Here is a 21971-nt window from a genome sequence, read left to right as displayed (position 1 = left end):
GTGCACAAAGCTGATATGTTTGAAATGCCACAGAATGGAAATGTCTGCTTTCCCGCCCTCCCTGAGTCTAGTCCCGAAACATAGCTCTGACGTGTATTTTATTTTTTCATTTATTGTTTTTAAAAAGCTGCTAAAGGAAAAGAGATGTTCATATCTACACAAATTCCCTCATCTGCTTCTGGTAGGTAAAATTTTTTTTTTGCGCTTCAGTCCATTCAAATGTGCAGCCTAGATAAATACAGGGGTCAGATGGAAAAACTCCTGACCAAAGGTATGAAATGCAATATTTAGCACTTTGTAGAATGGCAGTAGCAAAATCTAGATGTGACAATATAGGTATTGAATACAAAGGTGGAATACAAAATTGAGCAGGATAATTGTTAATCTCTTTTATTTAAAGTAGCTTCCCACCCTTTCCTTCTTATGTTTTATGAAGTCAGTACCAGAGTTCAAGCCTTAGTGGAACTGGAGACAGCCAGCACCCCCTTGCCATCTAAACCCAACCTTCAAAAGGTCTGCTTGCCATGGAGCTTCTGGTCCGCTGGGGGTACCAGGGTGTGTCCTGTGCTCAGTTCTGGCTCCTGGTGGGGGTGCCTGATGCGCCTGTTATTTAGGACTCCCTGCCAACGCAGACATGAACAGATGGAGCTGTACTGTACAACTTTTCATGCACAGATTCACATGCCATTTTCAGATTTTAATCTTTCCTGTGTTTTTTTTATTTGTAATTCCCTCCCCCCCCCTTGGCTTGAACAACAGTGGAATGCTTTTTTGTAGTGTCTTTTATTTCTCAGTTGTCTTACATTCCCTGAAAAACCAAGTGCATTTCTCTGCACCTCGTCCATCTGTTTCTGGTCTATGATCTTCATTTAATTATATAATTGTATATTTTGCTTGGAATTCAGGTTATGTACCTTGTGGAAGAGTAATGATGATTCATTAAGGCTTTATCCTGATCTTGTGTTTTTGCCTCTAGAAAATGGTTTGTGTCTTTCAAAAAACTTCAAGTACTGATTTTTTTTTTTTTTTTTGTCCTGGTGTCTGTCTCCACAGTTAATACAAACATGATTTGTGCTGTCACCTTCTTCTCAGGATCGAGGGACTTCTGAGGGCCATGAATGTGCTGGAGGCTTGACATCCTGGCAGCAAGCTGTTAGTGCAGCATGGTGGTCAACATCTAAGCCTGAGCCCCCGCTGGGTAGAAAGCATCTTGAAGCAGCTGAGTCACCTGTCCCTCTCTTAGTGGGGTCTCTGTGAGGCCCATGCACCCCGGGTGCAGCATCCAGCCCTTGCGGCAAGCATGCTTTGCCCCCAGTGTTGAACACTGTGGCAGTGACGCATCATGACAAGCCTGAAGCGTTCGCAGACCGAGAGGAGTGTGGGCGGCTCAGTCCTTGCCACCAACGAGTTTCACACCCGTCACCTGCGCCTGCCTAATGGTGGAGCACCACCCCCACGCAGTGAGAGTGTCCACCTGCCCACAGGGGGCATGCCAGGGGTTCCCAAAATGGGAGTCCGAGCCCGAGTGGCTGACTGGCCCCCCAGGAAGGAAGGTGCTGGAGTGTGGCATGTCACAGTGGAGTCTGAGTCCCCTGGCACATCCATTAGCGGGTCCACAATCCTGTCTACTAAGCTGGGCCACATGATCAGCCCACAGGATTCCTCCATGCTGCGCAACATCCATAACACCCTGAAAAGCAAAACACAAGGGAACAGCAGTATGAGCAGTGATGGCCATTTCTTATCCCCTGATGACTACAGAAGCTCGCCACGCAAGGGCACCCGGCGCATCCGACAGCGCAGCAACAGCGACATCACCATCAGTGAACTTGACGGCAATGGGGATGGTGCTGAGGACTGGAACCCCTCTGGCTACAAATGGTCACCCATCCACCGGGAGTATGGTAGCACTTCGTCCATCGACAAGCATGGTGCTGCTGGGGAGAGTTTCTTTGACATGCTGAAGGGCTACCAGGGTGACAAGCCTGACCAGCGCAGCCCAGCACCTGAAAAGCTTGTTGACCTTTTGGCTGTTAGTCATAAACAGACAGGGTTTGATGCACCCGATGGACCTGTGGTAGCCCACCGGGGGAGCCCCTCCAGCCGACTGAAAGACAAGCCCTTAAAGAGGCGGTCCAAGTCGGAGACTGGAGGAGATTCTATTTTCCGGAAGCTTCGCAGCGTAAAGGCTGAAGGCGATGCCTCGCGGGCTGGGTCTGATGCTGAGGATGGCAAGTCAGAGGATGGTGGCACCCTACCAAAGCCATGGACCTGCCAAAAAGGCTTTGCTCACTACGATGTCCAGAGCATCTTGTTTGACTTGAACGAGGTGGTACATAGTAGGCAGACAGCTGCCAAACGGAAGAACACCACCACGGGTGCATCAGCAGCCGCTGCTGCTTCTGCCTCTTCTTCACTCTCCTCCACCCACAGTGGGGGTTATAGTTCCCCCTGCGGCAGCCAGGAGGAGCTCAGTGCAAAGGACAGCCCCAGCCTAGATGTGGGTGATGACAAGAGCAATGATATGGTTCTCAGCTGTCCGTGCTTCCGCAATGAGATTGGCGGTGAGGGTGAACGCAGGATCAGCATGTCGAAACTGGGTAGCATTGGCAGTGGGGGCTCCACAGCAGCTCCAGAAGACAACCCCTTTGAGTCATCCCTGAGCTCACACTGTACTAATGCTGGTGTTGCTGTGCTGGAGGTGCCCAAGGATAGCCAGGGCCTGCACAACGAGCGAGGCAAGCGCTACATCGTGGAGCATGTGGACCTGGGTGCTTACTACTATAGAAAGTACTTCTACGTTAGAGGTGAGGTAACCTTTCAAAGAAGGGTCTTTCCTAAAACATGTGGTTTTAACAGGTATATTTCCTGTTAAGTTGCAAAATATATTAACTAAGTATAATGACATCAATGAACTGTTAATTTATTGTAGGTATAGCTGCTGTTACTTGTGTGCAATGTTGATGTCGCTGATAATATAAATAACTGTTGATTACAGGCTGGCGTTACACATTATCAATGCATTGATTAAATCTATAAGTATACCTATTGGCCATGGAGGAAAGGAACCAAAAAACTCCCAACTGAAAATCAAGGGGTGGGGGAACCCTCTGAGGGTCCAAGTGCCAGTGGCTGCCCAACCCTCCTGGGCAAAACTTTGGCCATGAGTCCACACATTCCCAAGTTAAGGGCAACCCATATACTGTTCCCACATTTTACAAAGTTTACATTCACATTTATTCATTTACCTGACACTTTTCACCAAAGCAACTTACAATGTTAAGCTACTTACAGTTATTTACCCATTTATACAGTTGAGTGGTTTTACTGGATTCAGGGTAAGTACCTTGCTCAAGGGTAGTACAGCTGGGGGTGAGACTTGAACCTGTGACCTTTCAGGTCCAAAGACAACAGCTCTAACCACTACACTACCAGCTCTATCTGAAAACATGACACCTGCCATGACTGATACCTTTCATGAGACATGGAAGGTATTAGCCATGGCAGGTGTCATGTTTTTGGATTCAGGAAGTGTTTTCGCACAGTTGTGCTTCCTGTTGTGGGCTCTGCAAAACCCAGCAAACCTGATACCATTAAATGTCAATAAAAAGCACACGCATACAATCTGTTCTGCGTGATTAGGGCTTGGGCTTGTGTAGATTACATCGCTGATAGTGCTATCTGTTGCGGGTCAGGACAGTTAGTACTGCTTTCCCCACCCCCAGGCATTCCCCAGAGGGGACTGCTCAGTGCTCTTGCACACTTTACTGTAATTGGTACCCAGGATGTTTCCCTGGTCTCCTGGGCCTTCTTATGCCTTCTTCTTAGCTTTTTTAATGAATAGCTGTCAGGCCCACAGACAGTTAATGGCCTGTTCCCTCTGGCCCCCCGAAGGGACACAAGCGATGTTAAGTGGGAATGTGTCTTCCTTGTGGGGAACTGGTTGACCGGCGCTTCATTTTCATTCTGCTTGCAGAAAATTGCTGCGGTTACTGTCTCTTGTGTAACCAAAGCAAAAATCCTTGTTTCAATGACATTCTGTCCTACCTTGTGAATACCCCATTTTCATTGCCCTCATGAACAACTTTATTAATTTCACTTCAGCATTTCATACCAGTTTAAGTCCTATACATTGCTAATAAACTCCTAGCTTGACATCCAAGGTTTTAAATTACTGCTCCTCTTAGCAAAAAAGAATATGAATTTGCTTTTTCTTTTTCCCTTTCCAGTTAGTTTTAGTTATGTTATGTTGCCTCAAAGTGGGGTGGCCACTGAACACAGGTACACATCTCTTCCTGTGTTTGCTTTACTTGCACAAATCTTTTATAGGTTGTGGGCTCTGGGCTTTGCTGGATAAACTCATGTACTTGGAGTAGTGTTGTTTACCTGATTTTTACCTGCAGACCTCCAGACCACTCTTGCCATGTACTGCAAGGGATGGCAAATGCCAGCTGTCTCTACCTGTTGAAGGAAATGCTTACCATTTTGTTTTCTCTGACCTTCCTCCGGTGATTTGTACTGCATGGTTGGAGCTAATCCTCGGTCTGCGCTACTGCACACATGGTGCTCTACTGAGGCACAGTTGTCATTAATGTGCCTTGTAGAGCCTTCTAGAAATTCTTAGCAGGCTGAAGGAAAAAATGCACAGTCAAAACTTAAAAGGTAAAAGTCACACCTATTTTTAGTGTTTTATAATGTCACATTCTCATAAGACCAAAGTGTGCTCATAGTGCACTTAATAAACCAAACAAACATTTCAGCTCATGCTTGATGTAGTGCTTTTGGACCTTCATTGCTTCAGACATTCTCAAGGAAAGGAAGGTTTTACTAACTTTTGAAGATAACCCACTGATGCCATTTGCTTTCGGGTGGTAGGCTGCTGCATATCTCCTCTAACAACGTTTCTTGCACTTGTCCATCTCTATTCTGTCCTCAGAGTGACATGCTTGTTCACCATGCCTTGTCTCATCCTGAACTGCAGAGCTTCAGGTGCCGAAGGGAGCTGTCACTCGTTGGATTGGGCTGGTGCTTGAGGAGTTAGCAGTATCCCTGTTACCAGTGTAGTGGAACAGTAGAAATACCCTAATAGCACACATTAGATGAATGAGTAAAAAAATTATGCTGCTGTTGAAAATCTGCAGGGTGTTTTTGAATTTTAGTGCTGTGAATGGTATTCAGTCAGGACTACATGCTTCTCCCTTTTGGCTTCTTTAATGTTTTCTTTAGCTGGATGAAATTGCAATTGGCTTGTCAAGACCCATATCCCTCTGATACCTCCAGCCTCTTTCTGTGGTATTAACATTGTGGTTGGTGACATCTGTTATGCTTTGATTAGGAGACGCTATCTCTTGTTTATCTCAGAGCACTGGAACTACTTTGGTGTGGATGAGTCCTTGGGTCCAGTGGCTGTGAGCCTTCGTAGGGAAAAGTTGGAGGACCACAAGGAGCATGGCCCACAGTATAACTACCGGGTCATCTTCCGAACCAGTGAGGTTAGTATGCTTTTTACGTGCCACTCATTACAATGAAACACAGACATTGTTTTAGAGGGCAAGAGGCCTGGTCTGGAGCTTAGAGCTTTTTTACCCTGAGGAGGATTTTAGTAACACCTGCTGCTGTGTGACTTCTGGGCCTCCAAGAGGCAACCACAGTGGGTTCTGTCCCTGTGTTGACATAGTGCTTAGTTCCTACTGCTACCTCCCCAGCCCTGGAGATGGCAAAAGTCATACCCTGTAATGCTTAGGGCACCTATGTCACCTTTATCAGTGATGACAAAGTGCTTAGAAAGGTGTTGTGATCATTTACATTTATTCACTTAGACACTTTTTCTCCAAAGCGACTTACAATCATGGATACTATGTAGTGTTACTAGTCCACACACCTTGTTCACCAAGGTGACTTACACTGCTAGAGACACTACTTACAATGGGTCAGTCATCTGTCCATCAGTGAAACACACTCTGTCACTCACACACTGTGGGGTAACCTGAACAGCATGTCTTTGGACTGTGGGAGGAAACCGGAGCACCGGAAGGAAACCCATGCAGACACATGGGGAGAACATGCAAATTCCACACAGACTGAGCGGGGATCAAACCCACGTTCTCTCACATCATCCAGGCGCTGTGAGACAGCAGCGCTACTTGCTGTGCTGCCGTGTCACCCACATAAAGCATCAAAATCAGTATTAAGCAACTGTCAAGATATAAAGATGAGATCCAGAGCTTTCAATTTCAGGTCCTGGTGCCATACCGACAAGGCCTGCCTTTTCAGGTGCAGGAAAAATGTCCTTATGTCACAGCTTAGACAGGAGGTTAGGAGGAGATGACACCATTTCTTCCCCACACCACTTTTTAAGTCATTTGCTTCATTCTCTATTCAGTACACAGTGAACACACTTGTCTTTTGTTGCACTTAACATTGCTAGTTTGACTTTTATCCCTTCACTGTCAACCCTAGTTTGATCTTGAGTAAGTTGCTTCTTGAGAGAGATGGAGAAAGTCATCTGATGGGGTGGGATGTTTTGGAGTGACTTTGGCATTCCATTTGGCACTTATACTCACAGCCATGCTGTGAGTATACTTCTAATGGTGTTTATTACCTTGCTCAGTTCCTTTTGGACTGAAGATATGGTTCTTTATGCATGGTTACATTTTTGGGTAAATATTATGATAGAGAAGAATACTATCCAGTCATCTAGGTTTTTTGGCTGTTTCATGCATTGTGAAGTCTCCATTCCTCCTCACTCTCGTTTATCTTTACTTCCTGCACTGCGTACCCAAGCTGACCACACTTCGGGGCTCCATCCTGGAGGATGCCGTGCCTTCCACTGCCAAGCACGGTACAGCCCGTGGCCTCCCCCTCAAGGAGGTGCTGGAGTACCTGGTGCCAGAGCTGAACACCCAGTGCCTGCGGCTGGCCCTCAATACACCCAAGGTCACTGAGCAGCTGATGAAGTTGGATGAGCAGGGGGTATGGTCACTGCACTCTGTCCCCTACTACTTGCAGGCTTAGCATTAGTCTTCTGTATTCTCTTGTGATAGTTTCAGTCCAACTTGTTATACAGCTCAGTTTATCATCTGTGCATTTTATTAACATTATATTGTTGTATAATATCTTATTAATATGAAGATACAAAGCTCACAAGGTTTAATTTAAAATACCTTAGTAGAGTATAACAGGCACCCTACTCCCCCAAAACATTTGGTGGCAAGTGTATGTCTGTAACCACTGTGCTTTGCTTTTGCTCGTTACTCATCATGGTATATTAAAGAGCTCGATTTGAAAGCCTCTTGTGTTCCTCCTTTCCCGTGCAGCTCAGCTTCCAACTCAAGGTTGGGGTCATGTACTGCCAGGCAGGCCAGAGCAGCGAGGAGGAGATGTACAACAATGAGGCTGCAGGCTCTGCCCTGGAGGAGTTCCTGGAACTGCTGGGGGAGCGGGTGCGGCTCAAGGGCTTCACAAAGTACCGTGCCCAGCTGGACACCAAGAGTATGTCTCTAGGGAATGGGGGGATGTAGGTTTGTGTGCATGCTCTTTGTAATCAGCTGATAAGGTGCACAAATTGTGGCACTATACTATTTGTGTTTATATCCTTCACTTTGTCTTTTTGGGGCTCAGACTGACAATAAGACTAAAATTCCTCAGCCCTGAGACTGTAACAGGTGAAAGTTAAATGTTCTCAAACATTTAACACCATAGGTGGTGGTGGTCATGTGAAAAGGCTACGTGTGCCTCCCTTGCAAGATCACTAGTTTCTGTGGCCTGTCATACCATGTTTTCCATTCCTATTTTCCATGCTCCTGCAGTTATCTTGTGGGAGGAAAGGTATCATATGAATATACTTATCCCTATGCCCTTATCTCCTGTAATTCCTGAACATGTTGCCTTCTCCTTTGCTCTAGATGCATCACATTTGGTTGCAGTTATCAGTATAGATCATTCTAATCCTGTAAACAGTTTTTCTGCACGACAAGCCATAGTGTTGTTTATCTTCTGTTTCCCTTGCAGGTTTTGCTTCTGTTGCTCCTGTACTTGTTTCTCTCTTTCTTTCCTTTGTTTCTCTCTCGTTTTTTCCTATTAATTCTGTGGTCAATTGGCATGCATGCTACATCATGCTCTCCGTAGCTAGAACCCACACCAAGAAACAGCCCCTGTGGAAGAAATTCGATGTAACTCAAAGGACCCAAGATGGGCGAAAGTTTCGTACTTTATTTACATTTATTTACTTAGGCACTTTTCTCCAAAGCGACTTCCAATGGATAGTATGTAGTGTTATCAGCCCACACACTTTACTCACCAAGGTGACTTGCACTGTTAGATACACTACTTACAATGGGTCACTCATCACATTATTTCCCCCTAGCTGGAAGGAGAGTCCTCTGTGTCAGAGTCTAGAGTCTCTCCCCGACCATCCAATACACATGTAGTTCCAAAAGTGCATGTTGCATACATAACAGCTCTCATTGGCTTGCTTTCTGCATGATCAGCGCGTGCACAGCTCACATCCTACAGCTGGAAGTGGGGATTGAACCTGAAACCTCTGGATCCATAGGCAGTAGCTCTCACTACTGTGCTGCACTGCACTGTCCCTGGAATTTAATTTATTTACTACATTTCCTGTAGGCTAAAGTAAGTTCTGCGCATCCTATAGTGAGCACCCGACACCCCTTCAGCTCATCTTTTGATCTGCAAACATCATTTATTTTCTTGTTTTTCAGTTCCAGCCAGTGTCCGTTACCCCTTACGGTTGGGGGTGCAGTTTCGGTACATCCTGCTTCTAACACAGTGGGCTTTCTGCAGCTGTCACAGATCATTTAATGCATACAATCATTTCTACTCCATTTCCTTATTTTGTGCTCACACCCCAAATCCTAATCATGCCCATTTTGTCTGTTTCTTCATTCCCCAAACCTGAATTACTCCATCTTTCCAAGTACCATAAAACTTTCAAACAGAACTAGTGATGCTAGTGAGAACCTCCATTCCAACTCTTAGGATATATCTTTTTGTCATCGGCATTTTGAGTTAAGCCAGTTAGTAAGGATTTTGTATTTCGTCATCAGTTGACCAGCAGCATGGACTCAGTAGTGCATATCTGTAACATGCTGTCATTGTTGTATATGGAATAATTCATTACAAAGAAGCTGCTGCTCCACACCTCACTATTGTGTCTTCAGAAATATAATGGCTTTAATTTTAATTAAAAGCCTTTTCTCTTGTTCTTTCTACTCCGTTTTGAATAGGTCAGCTATTCTCATTCTTTTGTGGTGCAACGGTTCGTGCCCATGCTTACAGGTTTCATCAGAATTGTGAATGCAAGAGCTGTGAGTGTAGTTTTAAGCATAAAGAGGATGTTTGTCTAAATGGCACTTTTTAAAACTTCAAACACTTTGCCTTGCCTTACATATTGAAATCACTTATTGTTTTACCAAAGCTGTTCATTTGTATATAGCACAGTGCCTCCTGGGATTTAAACCAGGTCTCTTATTGAAAACTGCTGTGCTGCCTGCAGTCCCTCCAGTAAAAGACCCTCTGGAAATTTAAATCTAGGAAAATCCAACTGAGGCTTGAGCTGTATCTTCATGAATATGCCAAATGTTGTCCAACATCAGCTGTTCAGGTGTTGGGTCCCTGTAGCTGATTTCAAGGATTTGTATCTTGGAGAATGATCAGTGTGGAAGTCCTGCATGTTACTCAAAATTTGTAGTCTGTTGCATTCCAAAGCAAAAGATTTGTGAAGCAAGTTTCCTTTATCTTGCAGCGGATTCCACCGGGACCCACTCCTTGTATACCACGTACAAGGACTATGAGATTATGTTCCATGTGTCCACCCTGTTGCCCTACACACCCAACAACAAACAGCAGGTAAAACCGTTCTGGACACTTGCAGTTTGTGTGCTGTTGATGGGATCTTTTGATAGATGGTGTGCTGCTAAGCTATAGGTGTGCTTATTTGTCTGTAAAATCTGTTTTAAAATATAATCAAGAAACTTTTGAAGTTTTGCATTTTTGTGATTTTTATTCAAGGAAAAACTTGTGCAGAGATGAACTGCTTGGGTTTTAAATGTTCTACCTCAGTGCTTTGAACCTGAGATCTTGTAGAGTTCAGGTTTATGTTAGTGCTTCCTGACATTTCAACATAACACCTTGTTTCTCCCATGATGTCTCTTCTCCTGTGCAGTTGCTGAGGAAACGTCACATTGGGAATGACATCGTGACCATCGTGTTCCAGGAGCCAGGTGCTCGCCCCTTTTCGCCCAAGAATATCCGCTCACATTTCCAACATGTGTTTGTTGTGGTGCGCGTTCACAACCCTTGCTCTGAAAACACCTGCTACAGGTGAGTCACCCTCCGGGAATATGCTGACTATTTACATTGGCCTTACCTGCCCCTCCTGTCCACAGTTGTCTGATTAAGATGCCAAGGCATTCTTTTATCTGTAACTCGGTCACTTTCTTGCTCGTTCATGCGTGCCCCTGCTTCCTCCATGCCTTCGGGTGACTGGGCACTGAAACATCCTGAAATGGTTACAGCTGTCTCTTGGAAAGTCCACCCCACTCCTACATCCCAAGAGCAGGATGAACAAGCTCTCTTCATTCAGCACCTTTCTGCTTCTCCTGCTTATTGCTTTCAGACACTTAAGAGAGCTTGAAAGCTCTTGCCCAGTGCAGGGATCATCACTTTGCAGTTCGGTCACATCATCTGCAGTTTTCTTGTCTACCCTGAATGTGGAAGTAGTTTCTTTACTTTAGTGGCCTTTTATGGGAGGTGCCTGCTGAATTTGTCAAGTATTAAAAAAAAAAGACAGAGAAGTGAGCCTGCTGGACTGTGCTTGAGAAGACACGTGATGAGAGCCTTTAAGAAAAGCTAAAGACATCTCCTTAGTCATCCTGCTACTGCTGTGCTGACGCACCCACATGCCGGAGTTAATTGATGTAGTAGCTACTAATTGCGCTCATCCCTAGCTGTTGCTGAAGCTCTCGGGGGAAAAAGGCAGATATTAACAAAAACAGCAATGCAAGGGATCTCCACTTCTGACTTCAGATGTCTTGACTGGTAGCAGTTTGTCTAGCAGACCTGGTGACTGTCCAGGACTCAGCTGTCCTCCATCGCTCTGAGCATTGTGGCTTCTCTTGCAACAGGATTTCTTCTAGAGGTTTGTTTGTTTTTTTTTTTTTGCATCCTACTTCTCCATTCAGTAGTTTCAACTTTGCTGGTGTTCTTCATACCTAATTGGGTGTTCTCGGGTTGAACAGGTGGGTCTTCACACTGTCATAGAGCTTTAGCCTAGCAAAAGTCAGTTCTTTATGGCAACTGAAGTTTTAGCAAGCCCTCCTATAAGCTAATTGATGTTTTGCAGCTGATCACCAACAATCCACAGGTGAAGTGGTCATCTGATTTTCGTCATGATGTTGAATCATCAGCTAAACCCTTCTGTTGTCTGCTTGATTTGGTGACCGATGGACCACATGGTGTTTGCTTGCAACTGCTCAAAATACTTTTTGTAGTGATCTTCACAAGTTGCTTGAGAGATGACAGCATTTCCAACTTATTTAATAAAAAAAAAAAAAAACCTCACACTTATTTGTGCATGATGCTTGAGGGCAATAGTGGTGATGGTTTAATTGCCCCTACAATGGCCTGCACTGATACTGGTAGTTCTGCTATACATTTGTCACCATTTGTGACTGTTTCCCTGTAAGATACAACTGGTAGGGATTTTCTTTCGAAGGAAGCTAACTACTGTTATTACATGAAATGTTTAGAAGAGCATACTATGCTGACATATGGACCCCCAGAGGTTTTTTCTCCCTCAACATTCAGTTGGGAGTTTTTGTTCCTTTCCCCAGTGCCCAGTAGGTATACTTATAGCTCTATAATAAGTTCTTCATTATGGTAGCCATTAGTTGACCGTCTTTTTTTTTTTTTGTATCTGTTTTTCTTGCCTTATGTCTGTGTTAAAGCGCTCTGTGTCACTGCGTGAAAAGAGCGCTCTATAAAAAATAAAAATAACATATGAAGTAGCCCAAGTGGTCCCTAGGTGTGATTGTCACCTGCTGAGTGAGAGCTTGCATCTTACTTGAAGTAAAAGTCACCCTCAGTTGCATGCATGCGCCTCACTTTTCGAAACTAGAGAATTTTGATGGGGGAGGAGGGTGGCAGGCACTTGAATACAGTACTGTATTATAAAATGCATTTTGAACAGCAATGAGAGAAATTTGTTCTTGCCTACTGCTTCTTTTCTCCAGTGTTCATCCCAAATATCTCAGAAAGGTGACCAAACAAAATCTAGGGCTGCTCCAGCAAAAAGATAAACTGAATAAGTCTGCATCCTTTTAAATTATAGTTGCCACTCTAGTCCACATTATCTACCTATTCCCTTATTTGTCATGAGGGGAAAAACTAGTTGTATGTTGTTTACCCCCATATTGGTATTGTTGAGCACAGATAGTCATACCGTACAAGTGTCTTTTCTGTAAGGTTGCTCAATGAGGAATCAGACTGTGTGTGAGCCTAACTGCATGTCGGTAATGTTAATTTTCATGTGTTTAAATGTTTGTGTTTTTCTTTTAAGTATCATGCAACCTGAAGTGATGTTGGCTACACCTTAATTAAATGGTAGCTTCATTAAATTTTAGTTGATTTTTAGTTGGGCCTTTGTTGTGCTGGTGCTTGACAACAGTCCTGTCAGTGTTCTTACGGGAAATGAGTCGTATAGCCTCTCTGCCATGAACAGAATTGCTGACTGACCAAGTGACTCACTGCTAATTTAATGTTGGGGTGCATTGTTGTGCAGTAATGTGCCTGAAATGGGAGGGAGGGAGGCTGCGCAGGCCAAAAAAGCATAGCCTGTACAAGGGCTTATGTCCGTCTTTGTGTTAGGAAGTGAAAAGCTTCACCAATGGCTTTTGGAAAAAGTATTTACTCAACACAAAGATCTTACCCCATGTGTCTTTCAGACCGCCCTAGTTTTTCTGTCGCTTACTTCCCCCCCTTTCAGCAAGTGGGGACGGGGCTTTTCTTTTCTTTCTCTGAAGCTGCTCAATTGGGCTCTGTAACTGGAGCACACGCTGTGACGCGCACCTCCCCTCCCTTTAGCAGGCTGTACAGCATGCAGCCTAAACTCTGGGCCAGGGATGCTGTCCAAACAAACTCAAACTCACAGTTCAGCAACCACCCTAAGTTCCTAGCATACCAGACGGCACAGGAAGCTTCAGATGTCTGTTCTAGAAGACTAATGAAAAGTGTGGGGTGGGGGGGGGGTGAAGGCAGCAGAGAAGGCAGATCTAGCCCTCAGTGTACTGTATGGTTTGGGTACAGAAGAGAGTCTCTATGGAAAAAAAGAGCAGAACCTGAAACCACTGCATCCTAATCCACTCCCACCTCATCCCTGCAGGGGAAAAAAAAATCATTCTATCTCAGGGTTATGTTGCTGTGTCAGCCCTATTTTCACATTCAATTTGAGAGCAGTTGAATATCCTGTTAAAAATTCATGGATGTTTAAAAGATATAGGCAGCATGCAAATAATTGTCAACATTTTGAGACTTAATCTGTGTAATAGGTTTTGGAGTCACCAGGTACTGGGGGGGGGGCAAAAGAACGCAGGATTCACATATTGGCTCACAGCCTCTCGGTTGTTCAGGGAGCCTGAGCAAATGAAGCCAGCATGGCAGTACTCTCCATTTTGTGTCAAACTGCTGTATTTATTGGAGTGGATGGTTTATGGATTTGTGACTAGCAGGTAGCATTGTGTAGCATTCCTTAATTTTGGCTTTATGCTGTACTACCTGAGAGCAAAATACTTATCCTGAATTGCTCCAGTAAAAATTACCCAGTCACATATTGTAAAATGACTATGTGATGTTAAGTATCTTAACACTGTAAGCTGCTGTGAGGAAAAGCATGAATCTATAACTTAAACATTCAATGATGTTCGAATGTAAAAACGTGTAAAAGTGAAAGCTCAAAACAAAGTGCAAAATGTTCAGCTATTAGACAAATTAAGACCATATTGCCAATTGTTGATCTGTTAAATCCTGTACCCAAATTAGACATGGACTCACTGCTGCTTCCTCCCTGCTCCTCCCATTCAGTGTGGCTGTTGCTCGTTCCCGAGACGTGCCACCATTTGGACCCCCAATCCCCAAAGATGTAACCTTCCCAAAGTCCACCGTGTTCCGGGATTTCCTGCTGGCCAAGGTAATAAACGCTGAGAACGCAGCACACAAGTCTGAGAAGTTCCGGGCCATGGCAACGCGCACAAGGCAGGAGTACCTGCGTGATCTTGCAGAGCGCCATGTGACAAGCACACCCATTGACCCCTCGGGCAAGTTCCCATTCATCTCGCTGGCACACAAACGGAGAGAGAAGAGCAAGCCATACTCTGGTGCTGAGCTTCGCAGCCCTGGTGCCATTACCTGGATTGTGCATGCTGAGGACCTCAGTGCTGGCGGAGAACTTGAGGGCCTGCTGGCCATCTCCAACGAATATCTTGTCCTGCTTGACACGGAGGCCAAGTCCGTAGTATTCAACTGCTCGGTTCGCGATGTGATTGGCTGGACACTGGGAAGCCCCGCCTCCATGAAAATCTTCTACGAGCGTGGAGAGAGTGTATCTCTACGCTCTGTCAACAACAACACAGAGGACTTCCGGGAGGTTGTCAAACGCCTGGAGGTCAGTGCAGTTCAGATTCATGTAATCATTAAATATTCACGGACTTAAACACACACACATACACACACATACATACATACACACATTTTCAGAACCGCTTGTCCCATACGGGGTCGCGGGGAACCGGAGCCAACACGGCGTAAGGCCGGAGGGGGAGGGGACACACCCAGGATGGGACGCCAGTCCGTCGCAAGGCACCCCAAGCGGGACTCGAACCCCAGACCCACCGGAGAGCAGGACTGTGGTCCACCCCCCACCCCCCCCCGACTTAAACATTTAAATTATTATATTATGTGTAGGTTGTTGACTCCTTGCATTTTTTTAAATATGTAAATTGTAGCAGTGTTTAAAAGAACCAGGCTGTCATATCCAAGTACTTAAACACGTTCCATTTACTCTCATTCCAAAAATGAGAGGTCATCTGTGTTCAGTATATAATGTTTGACCCTTGAAACTCCTTGGCTTGTATAGATCAGTGGTTGTCCAGTGTGTAAATAAAATGTAAAATTTATACCGTTCACCAGCACCTATATTTATTAATGCACTCCTGAATTGATATTTATAAGCCCATAATGACTCACTGTGCTTTGTGTATCCTGCTCCCCTACTACTCTTCTTTGTGTACAGTTTAATTGTTGGCATTACAGAAAATTCTGCTGCATTGTTTGTGAAAGCCCTCACGTTTTTCAAAATGATACATGAAAAATAGGGTTAGGAGCAAATCTCTCAACCTGTACAGTTTTGGAAATACTAGCGCAGTGAATTAATTCCTAATTAAGTAAATAAAAAACTTTGTCTTTAACAAAAACCGATGGAGGTAAGGAAGGGTTGTGGCTGCCAAGTTACGGCAGCAGGGGCAGAGGGACATCTGAAGTTGTAGGCTTTATCTGAAATGTAGCGATACTCAGTCATTGTCCGTGGCTCATTGTCCTTAGTTTCTTTTGCACTGGCTGAAAAAGACATCCACATGTCAGTTATATTACTTTATTTTCCCCGCATTGTTTGTAATTGTACACTTTTTCACACACACACACACACACACACACACACACACACACATATATCGTCTGAACCGCTCGTCCCATTCGGGGTCACGGGAAGCCGGAGCCTAACCCGACAACACAGGGCGTAAGGCTGGAGGGGGAGCGGACACACCCAGGACAGGACGCCAGTCTGTCGCAAGGCACCCCAAGGACTCGAACCCCAGACCCACCAGAGAGCAGGACTTGGTCCAACCCACTGCGCCACCTCGCCCCCCATTGTTGACCCTTTTACATTTATTTACATTTAGATTTATTCATTTAGCAGATGCTTTTCTCCAAAGCGACATACATCTCAGCAAAAATACAATTTGTACATTACATTAAGAGAAAGAGACATGGCTGCAGACATGTAGCTGACATTTTAAGCCAGCTGCGCAAGAGATGTCTTTTAAAGTGCTGTATAATTTCAAGCTTTTCTTTTATGTGCACGAGCAGAAATTTTATCACCAGCATCCTTCTGGTACTTGCTCTTTTGGAATAAAAAGAACGTTATGAAAAATGCACAAACCTCGGGGAGAACCGTGCAATAAGTGCTTCCAAGACAGATCATGTGGTTAAACGGCCAAGACGAGGAACGCGAGACAAATAGGCATCATGTACAGTATTCCTTCATGGCCTGCTGTGTTCAGCTTTGCCAGTGTAAGTTGTGTTCAGCTGCTGTTGCTTGCTGCAAAAGTTACCATGCTGGAAAAAATGGTACATGAGCCAACACATCTTATACTCACAATGTTCCTGTATTTACCAGTCACGTATGTGAATTGGCTCATTACAGAAACATGCGTAGTAGCAGAACATCCTGCGTAGGGCTTGTTGCCCATTTCCTGATGCAGTCCTTTAACTTGCTGAGTTTAACACTTTAATCAGGAGGACAATGCGAACACTTGTGACCTCACCAGAGTAGTAGTAACATTGATAATGAATGTTAATTTTTAGCTGCCATCCACAGTGATTTATAATTTTAACTGCTTACTCAGTTGGACACTTTGATGGAACAATTCAGATAATAAACCCTTTTCAAAGGTTTGTTGTCACAGGCCCTTCTGGGACCTTCAGGTTACAGGTCCACATTGTGAATGGCTGTTGTTCTTGCTGTCCCACTAGAGGACGGAGCCCATCACGCCTCCTGTGCCTTAAACATCTGTCTTGTTTTTGACAAAAGAGTTTCTGTAGCTCTTTTTGTCCAGCGACGCATGGGAAGTACTTTCCTGGAAGAAAATTGAGTCCTTTGTTTCCGCACTCCTCCTTGGTGCAGCGTCTTAGTTTATGTGGTCACTGAACATTTTGGTGAAGTTCTAGAAGACTTCTCCTGCTTCGTGGCCCAGCCTGATTGGCTGCATATGCTGTCTGCACGACCTGTAGAGAACTCTTATGAAAACACTTTCCTGCTTTTCCAACCTCAAACTGGATACATCTCACTATACCAAGCAGGTGTTCCACAGAACTAGATATTTATGAAGCCACATTCTCATTTTCAAATAGTTGGCAACATATTTACAGATCAAGCACAGCCTACTGGATTCAAAGACAAATTCAGTGACAAAATGGTAAAAAGAGCCTGGTGCTGATTAAGATGGAAATGGTCCATTACAGAGCACTTCTCTGTTGTGGAGTTTACTGTTGCTGTCCAGTCAGGTGTCCCATTCTACCTTTCTTGTTTCCAGTTCCTGACAAAGGGCTGCGAAACCACTGAGATGACCCTGCGGAGGAATGGCCTGGGTCAGCTGGGTTTTCACGTCAACTACGAGGGCATTGTGGCTGAAGTGGAGCCTTACGGCTATGCCTGGCAGGCAGGACTGCGCCAGGGGAGCCGCCTGGTTGAGATCTGCAAGGTCGCAGTGGCCACACTTTCTCATGAACAGATGATCGACCTGCTTCGCACCTCTGTCACCGTCAAGGTGGTGATCATCCCCCCACACGAGGACTCTACCCCTCGCAGGTAAGAATGCTGCTGCTGTACTTGTGCATTCTGTATGTGTAATTATGCAGGATGTCCCATGTGGAATCTGTGTGTCTCCAGGGGCTGCTCTGAGATGTATCGCATGCCAGTGGTCAGTACCGAGGGTGTCCCTTTAGAATTCAAGTTCCCCCTTCGCAACAACAAGTGGCAGCGTACCTGCTCCAGTCCCCAGCAGTCCCTGTCTGCCTCCCCCCAGAGCCACGGGGGCACACCCAATCGTGCTGTCAGCCTTGGGGGCAGCATTGGAAAGGGGGCAACCAGCGAGCGCTCTGAGAGGGCAGCCATTATCCCCCGCAGTGTTTCTAGTGATGGCCGTCCCCTCGATCCTAAACGGTAAGGAAGGCCAGGCTGCCATACTCAAAAATGGTGTAAAAGGATAACTCGTATAATCTACTTTTTCTCCTCCTCATTAATTTTCATAGCTCTCCGTTGCTCATCTACTCTCTTATTCTGTTCATCTTGCGCTGAGTCCCCTCATTTCCTGCACCGCACTCAGGTTTTCTCCGGGTTCTGACAACTACGCACTGACGTCCTCTATTGCAATGGGCCGCTCGCCACACAGCCGCAACTCTCCCAGCAGCCTTTCTTACTCCAGTGACACAGGCTCTGGAGGCTCTGCCCACTGGCGCCAGAAGTCCATGCCTGAAGGGTGAGAGCCAGTGCAGTTGGACTGAGCATAGTCTCACAGCTGGGAGCAGTAGTAATTAGGAGATAAGATGGGCTTACCCCTCTGTAATCTTAAACCAGTGCATTGATAAACTAACCCATGCCCCATGTCTAACATCTCTTTTTAAATGTTTTTTTTTTTTTTTTTTTTTGGTTGTGTGTCTGATTACATTGTGAAGCAAAAGTGTTTGGGACAGCAAAGGCTTTCAGCTTCTGAGACAGAGTGTATGACTTTGTAACAGGAGACACCAGAAGTTTAAAAACTTCAGTAGGGTAATTTTAGGGGTGGTTTGCATCATTTTATGAAATATTGACAAACTTTTACAGCAAGGTGCAGTTTCAGTACAGCATTAAAATGTAAATCGGGGTTGTGTAGCTGTAATTTGTTTGTTCAGCTTTTATAAAATTTGGATTGTAGCCTAGTTAAACCTGCTGGACTGTAGAAATTCCTTATAACCTTAAATGAGAAAATTACTTTGTGAGGGAACATTAATAACATGCTACACAAAGCAAAATTTGTAGGGACCTTTGACAAGTGACATTTGAAACATGTTTGATTCCCTGCCCCTTTTGCTTCAGGTTTGTTGTCAGCAGACACTCTCCACTCTCAGCGGACAGGCAGAGCATTGGAGAGGCAGGCAGCACTGGCAAGTCCACACCCAGCTGGCAGAGGATGGAGGAGGTGGGCGGGGCAGCGGGCGGAGCTGACAGAGTGGCAGCAGGTGAGGACCATGGGTAATGAAAGTTGGACCACTAAGGTGACTGTTTACATCTGAGTGATCTCTGGTTGGGCAGATGGTGATTTTCAAGCATTTGGGCAGGATTTGCAGTCCTTTGTCAAGATCTAGCTGGACCTCATTCGTAGGTCACCAGAAGTGCAGTCAGTCATCTTCCAAGACAAGTGACTGTTGAGGTTGTTAATCCAAAAGAAAAGCATTTGCAAGACTGAACATTGGTTTCTGTTGCACAGCTGACTTTTGACTGGTAAACTCTGCAGCCAAGCAGGCAGGTGGTTCTCCCTAAAGCCATCATGGCTCAAACAGGCAGTGTCTAGGTGTCCAGACTGTGTTTTCCCTTTTCCAAACCACCCAGTCATATCTCATTGCTGGGTCCTGACGTTCATGTATCAACTGATTGTAACATGGCTCATCAAGTCACCCCGTCTAGTTCACACACACACACACACACACACACACACACACGACTGTGTGCCCTATGTGATGCAGCAGGAAGAGTAATGCAACGTACGGGTGGAAATTCAATGGGAAAATGCTGAAGTTGTTTGGTCATTCTGGGTGTGCCTGCCGGCTGAGCGATGAAATGCATAAGGGTGTTTTCCGTGCCCTTGTGGTTGGAGTGTGGGAGTTGTTTTTATTTCACCACCCCCCTAAACAACTTCTGTTGGCAACCAGCTGTGGTTTGTTGTTGTCAGTCTCTGGAATCAACTTTCACAAATGTCTGCATTGCTGCCAGAAATGCTTTTGTCTTTTACAGATGGGTTATGGGCTAACCACTGCCTGTCTGGGTGGGGGATAGGGTCTTTCCAGACATTTGTGCGGTTGTCTGGACCACCAAGCTGGAACCCCAGTTGCACTAGGGCTTTCTCCAGATCCCCCCCCCCCCCTTTTTCCTCGATGTCCAGTTCTTCCTGTAGAGTGTTTTCTTTTATTCTTGTCTAGAAAACGGCAGGATAGGAAACCAACAGTGTCATTTCGGGCAGATTGTGCGCAAACACTGTATACCAAACAAGTAAACTTCCCCCCTCTTGTTGCATTGCACTGGCACTCAATTACAGTGAGACATTCAGAGCCCACAAAACTCCATAAAGCACAGATGAAAATGTTTTTGTTTTGAGCTAACAATGCACTCGTATCTTACATCTTCTGGCCCAATATATCACAGCAGAATAGTGTGCTTGATTCGAAGTGCACACATGCTGTTTTGTGCCCCTCCTGAAGATGCACATAATGCAGCTTGTATGTCCCTCATGTTTCATAGGCTGTGTTGAGCCATCAGTGTTTTATTTCGCGTCATCGCACCTTTGGTTTTTACATGCTGCTTTTATTTGTACCGCAAATAGTGTTTTTAATTGAGCATCTCCACCTCCATAATGTGATATTGGCTTCCCTAATGCAGTTTCCTCTCTTGGCGAGGCAACAGAGAGGTGAAGCATGCTGTGCTAAAGGGACAGTGGTTTCATTAGGAGACTGGTTAAGTATTTGAGCTTCAGCAAGTACAATACTGGTTTTCTCTGAATCAGATCTGTGTGTGATTCTTCACTTCTGATCTTTCTTCTACTGTGCGACTTTTCAGAATCCCTGTCAGCCAAGCCCCATTCTGGGGTGCCACGCATCCAGCGGCAGGAGCAGGTAGTTCAACTGTCCCCCAACAAAAACAGTCAGGTGAGAGACCATGCAGTCTAATCATTTTCCACAGGCACATGGATTTCCTCTGGATTTGGAGACATGACCTATCAAGAAAAAGCTTTTCTTCACCATAGACAGAATAGCTCAATACTTAGATATTTTGATACTTTCCAGGTTTCCCAGTAATTCTATACAAGCTTTATGTGGCTTCAAGAACCAGAACTGTGGTTTGGTTATAGATGCTGCTTTAGTCTTGGAGGGGAAGCATGTTGTTGTTGTTGTTGTTGTTGTTGTTACAGGTTTAGGTTGGTACAAATGACCATCTGTTCAACACACTTCATTACTCAGAGAAAATATGGTTGTGTTGTCCTCATTCTTATAGTGAATGCAGATTACAAATGGTTCACAAAATTAGACGGTAAGTAAGGGAGTAACACACGGCTGTCTTTGTGTGTCATGTGCAGACAGAGCCGCCATATTCCAGCCACTCCAGCAGTAACACACTTTCCAGCAATGCCTCCAGTGGGGCCCACAGCGATGAGAAGTGGTATGAAATTGGAGGTGGTGTTGGTGAACGCCCAGACTCAGAGGTTAACGGCTTTGGTGGCGGTTACCTGCAGGGGACGTCAGCCGACAGCGGCATTGATGCTGCCTCCTACGGACTGACACACAGCAGCTCAAGCTCTCTGCTGGTCAGCAATGCTTCCGGGTGCCGGGAGAAAGCCGTATCTCCCTGGCACAGCCCCACAGAGGGAGGCTGCCAAGCGCTAGTGCGTTCCCCTCCAACCACCGAATCCCCTGTGCCACCAGCAAGTGCCGAGGGTTCTGCAAAGAGCCTCTGTACCTACCCATTGGTGAGGGACAGCAGCTCCTACAACCTGAGCGACGTGGCCTCCCATTCCAGGTACCAGTCCGTTTATGAGCAATTGACAGTCCGTGTGAAATAGGAGCACTGTTTCCATGCAACAGCATGTCATTGAACTGACAGCAATGGATCACTCTCCATTTTTAGCTTCCAGTCCCAAACTACCCTGTACTTTGGTGGCTGGACATGAGCTGACTGCTCAAGTGGTCTGTTCCACAGAGAAAATGGCTCTGACTCCTCAAATATGCACCCACCCCCTGCAGAGAGAGCAGGAAGTTGGAGTGCATTAGATATGCAGACTGAGCAATGAGTCTTACGAAGCACTGTCTTAGCATTCAGTGTGTGTCTCCACCACCCCCCTTTTCCATTTTAACTGAAATGTAGCAGCAGCAGGGAG

At 45.4% G+C, this 21971-nt stretch overlaps 1 protein-coding gene across 3 annotated transcripts in view; it reads left to right on the top strand.

Annotated features, from left to right (window-relative positions):
* The window catches only part of sipa1l1 (signal-induced proliferation-associated 1 like 1), a 78426-nt gene that overhangs the window by 49669 nt on the left and 6786 nt on the right, over window positions 1-21971 (top strand). For all 3 annotated transcript variants that reach the window (XM_018727671.2, XM_018727669.2, XM_018727670.2), the window contains exons 2-14: window positions 1093-2807; window positions 5362-5492; window positions 6784-6972; window positions 7317-7491; window positions 9764-9867; window positions 10184-10341; window positions 14098-14677; window positions 17382-17656; window positions 17738-18010; window positions 18174-18326; window positions 18923-19065; window positions 20657-20745; window positions 21174-21613. In XM_018727671.2, coding sequence (XP_018583187.2) covers window positions 1343-2807; window positions 5362-5492; window positions 6784-6972; window positions 7317-7491; window positions 9764-9867; window positions 10184-10341; window positions 14098-14677; window positions 17382-17656; window positions 17738-18010; window positions 18174-18326; window positions 18923-19065; window positions 20657-20745; window positions 21174-21613 — 4175 coding nt within the window. In that variant the 5' untranslated portion in view covers window positions 1093-1342. The remainder of the gene's footprint in view (window positions 1-1092; window positions 2808-5361; window positions 5493-6783; window positions 6973-7316; window positions 7492-9763; window positions 9868-10183; window positions 10342-14097; window positions 14678-17381; window positions 17657-17737; window positions 18011-18173; window positions 18327-18922; window positions 19066-20656; window positions 20746-21173; window positions 21614-21971) is intronic.

The sequence above is a fragment of the Scleropages formosus genome, chromosome 15 (assembly GCF_900964775.1).
Source record: "Scleropages formosus chromosome 15, fSclFor1.1, whole genome shotgun sequence".
Taxonomy (NCBI): domain Eukaryota; kingdom Metazoa; phylum Chordata; class Actinopteri; order Osteoglossiformes; family Osteoglossidae; genus Scleropages; species Scleropages formosus.
This window is presented reverse-complemented; position numbering and strand designations above follow the sequence as displayed.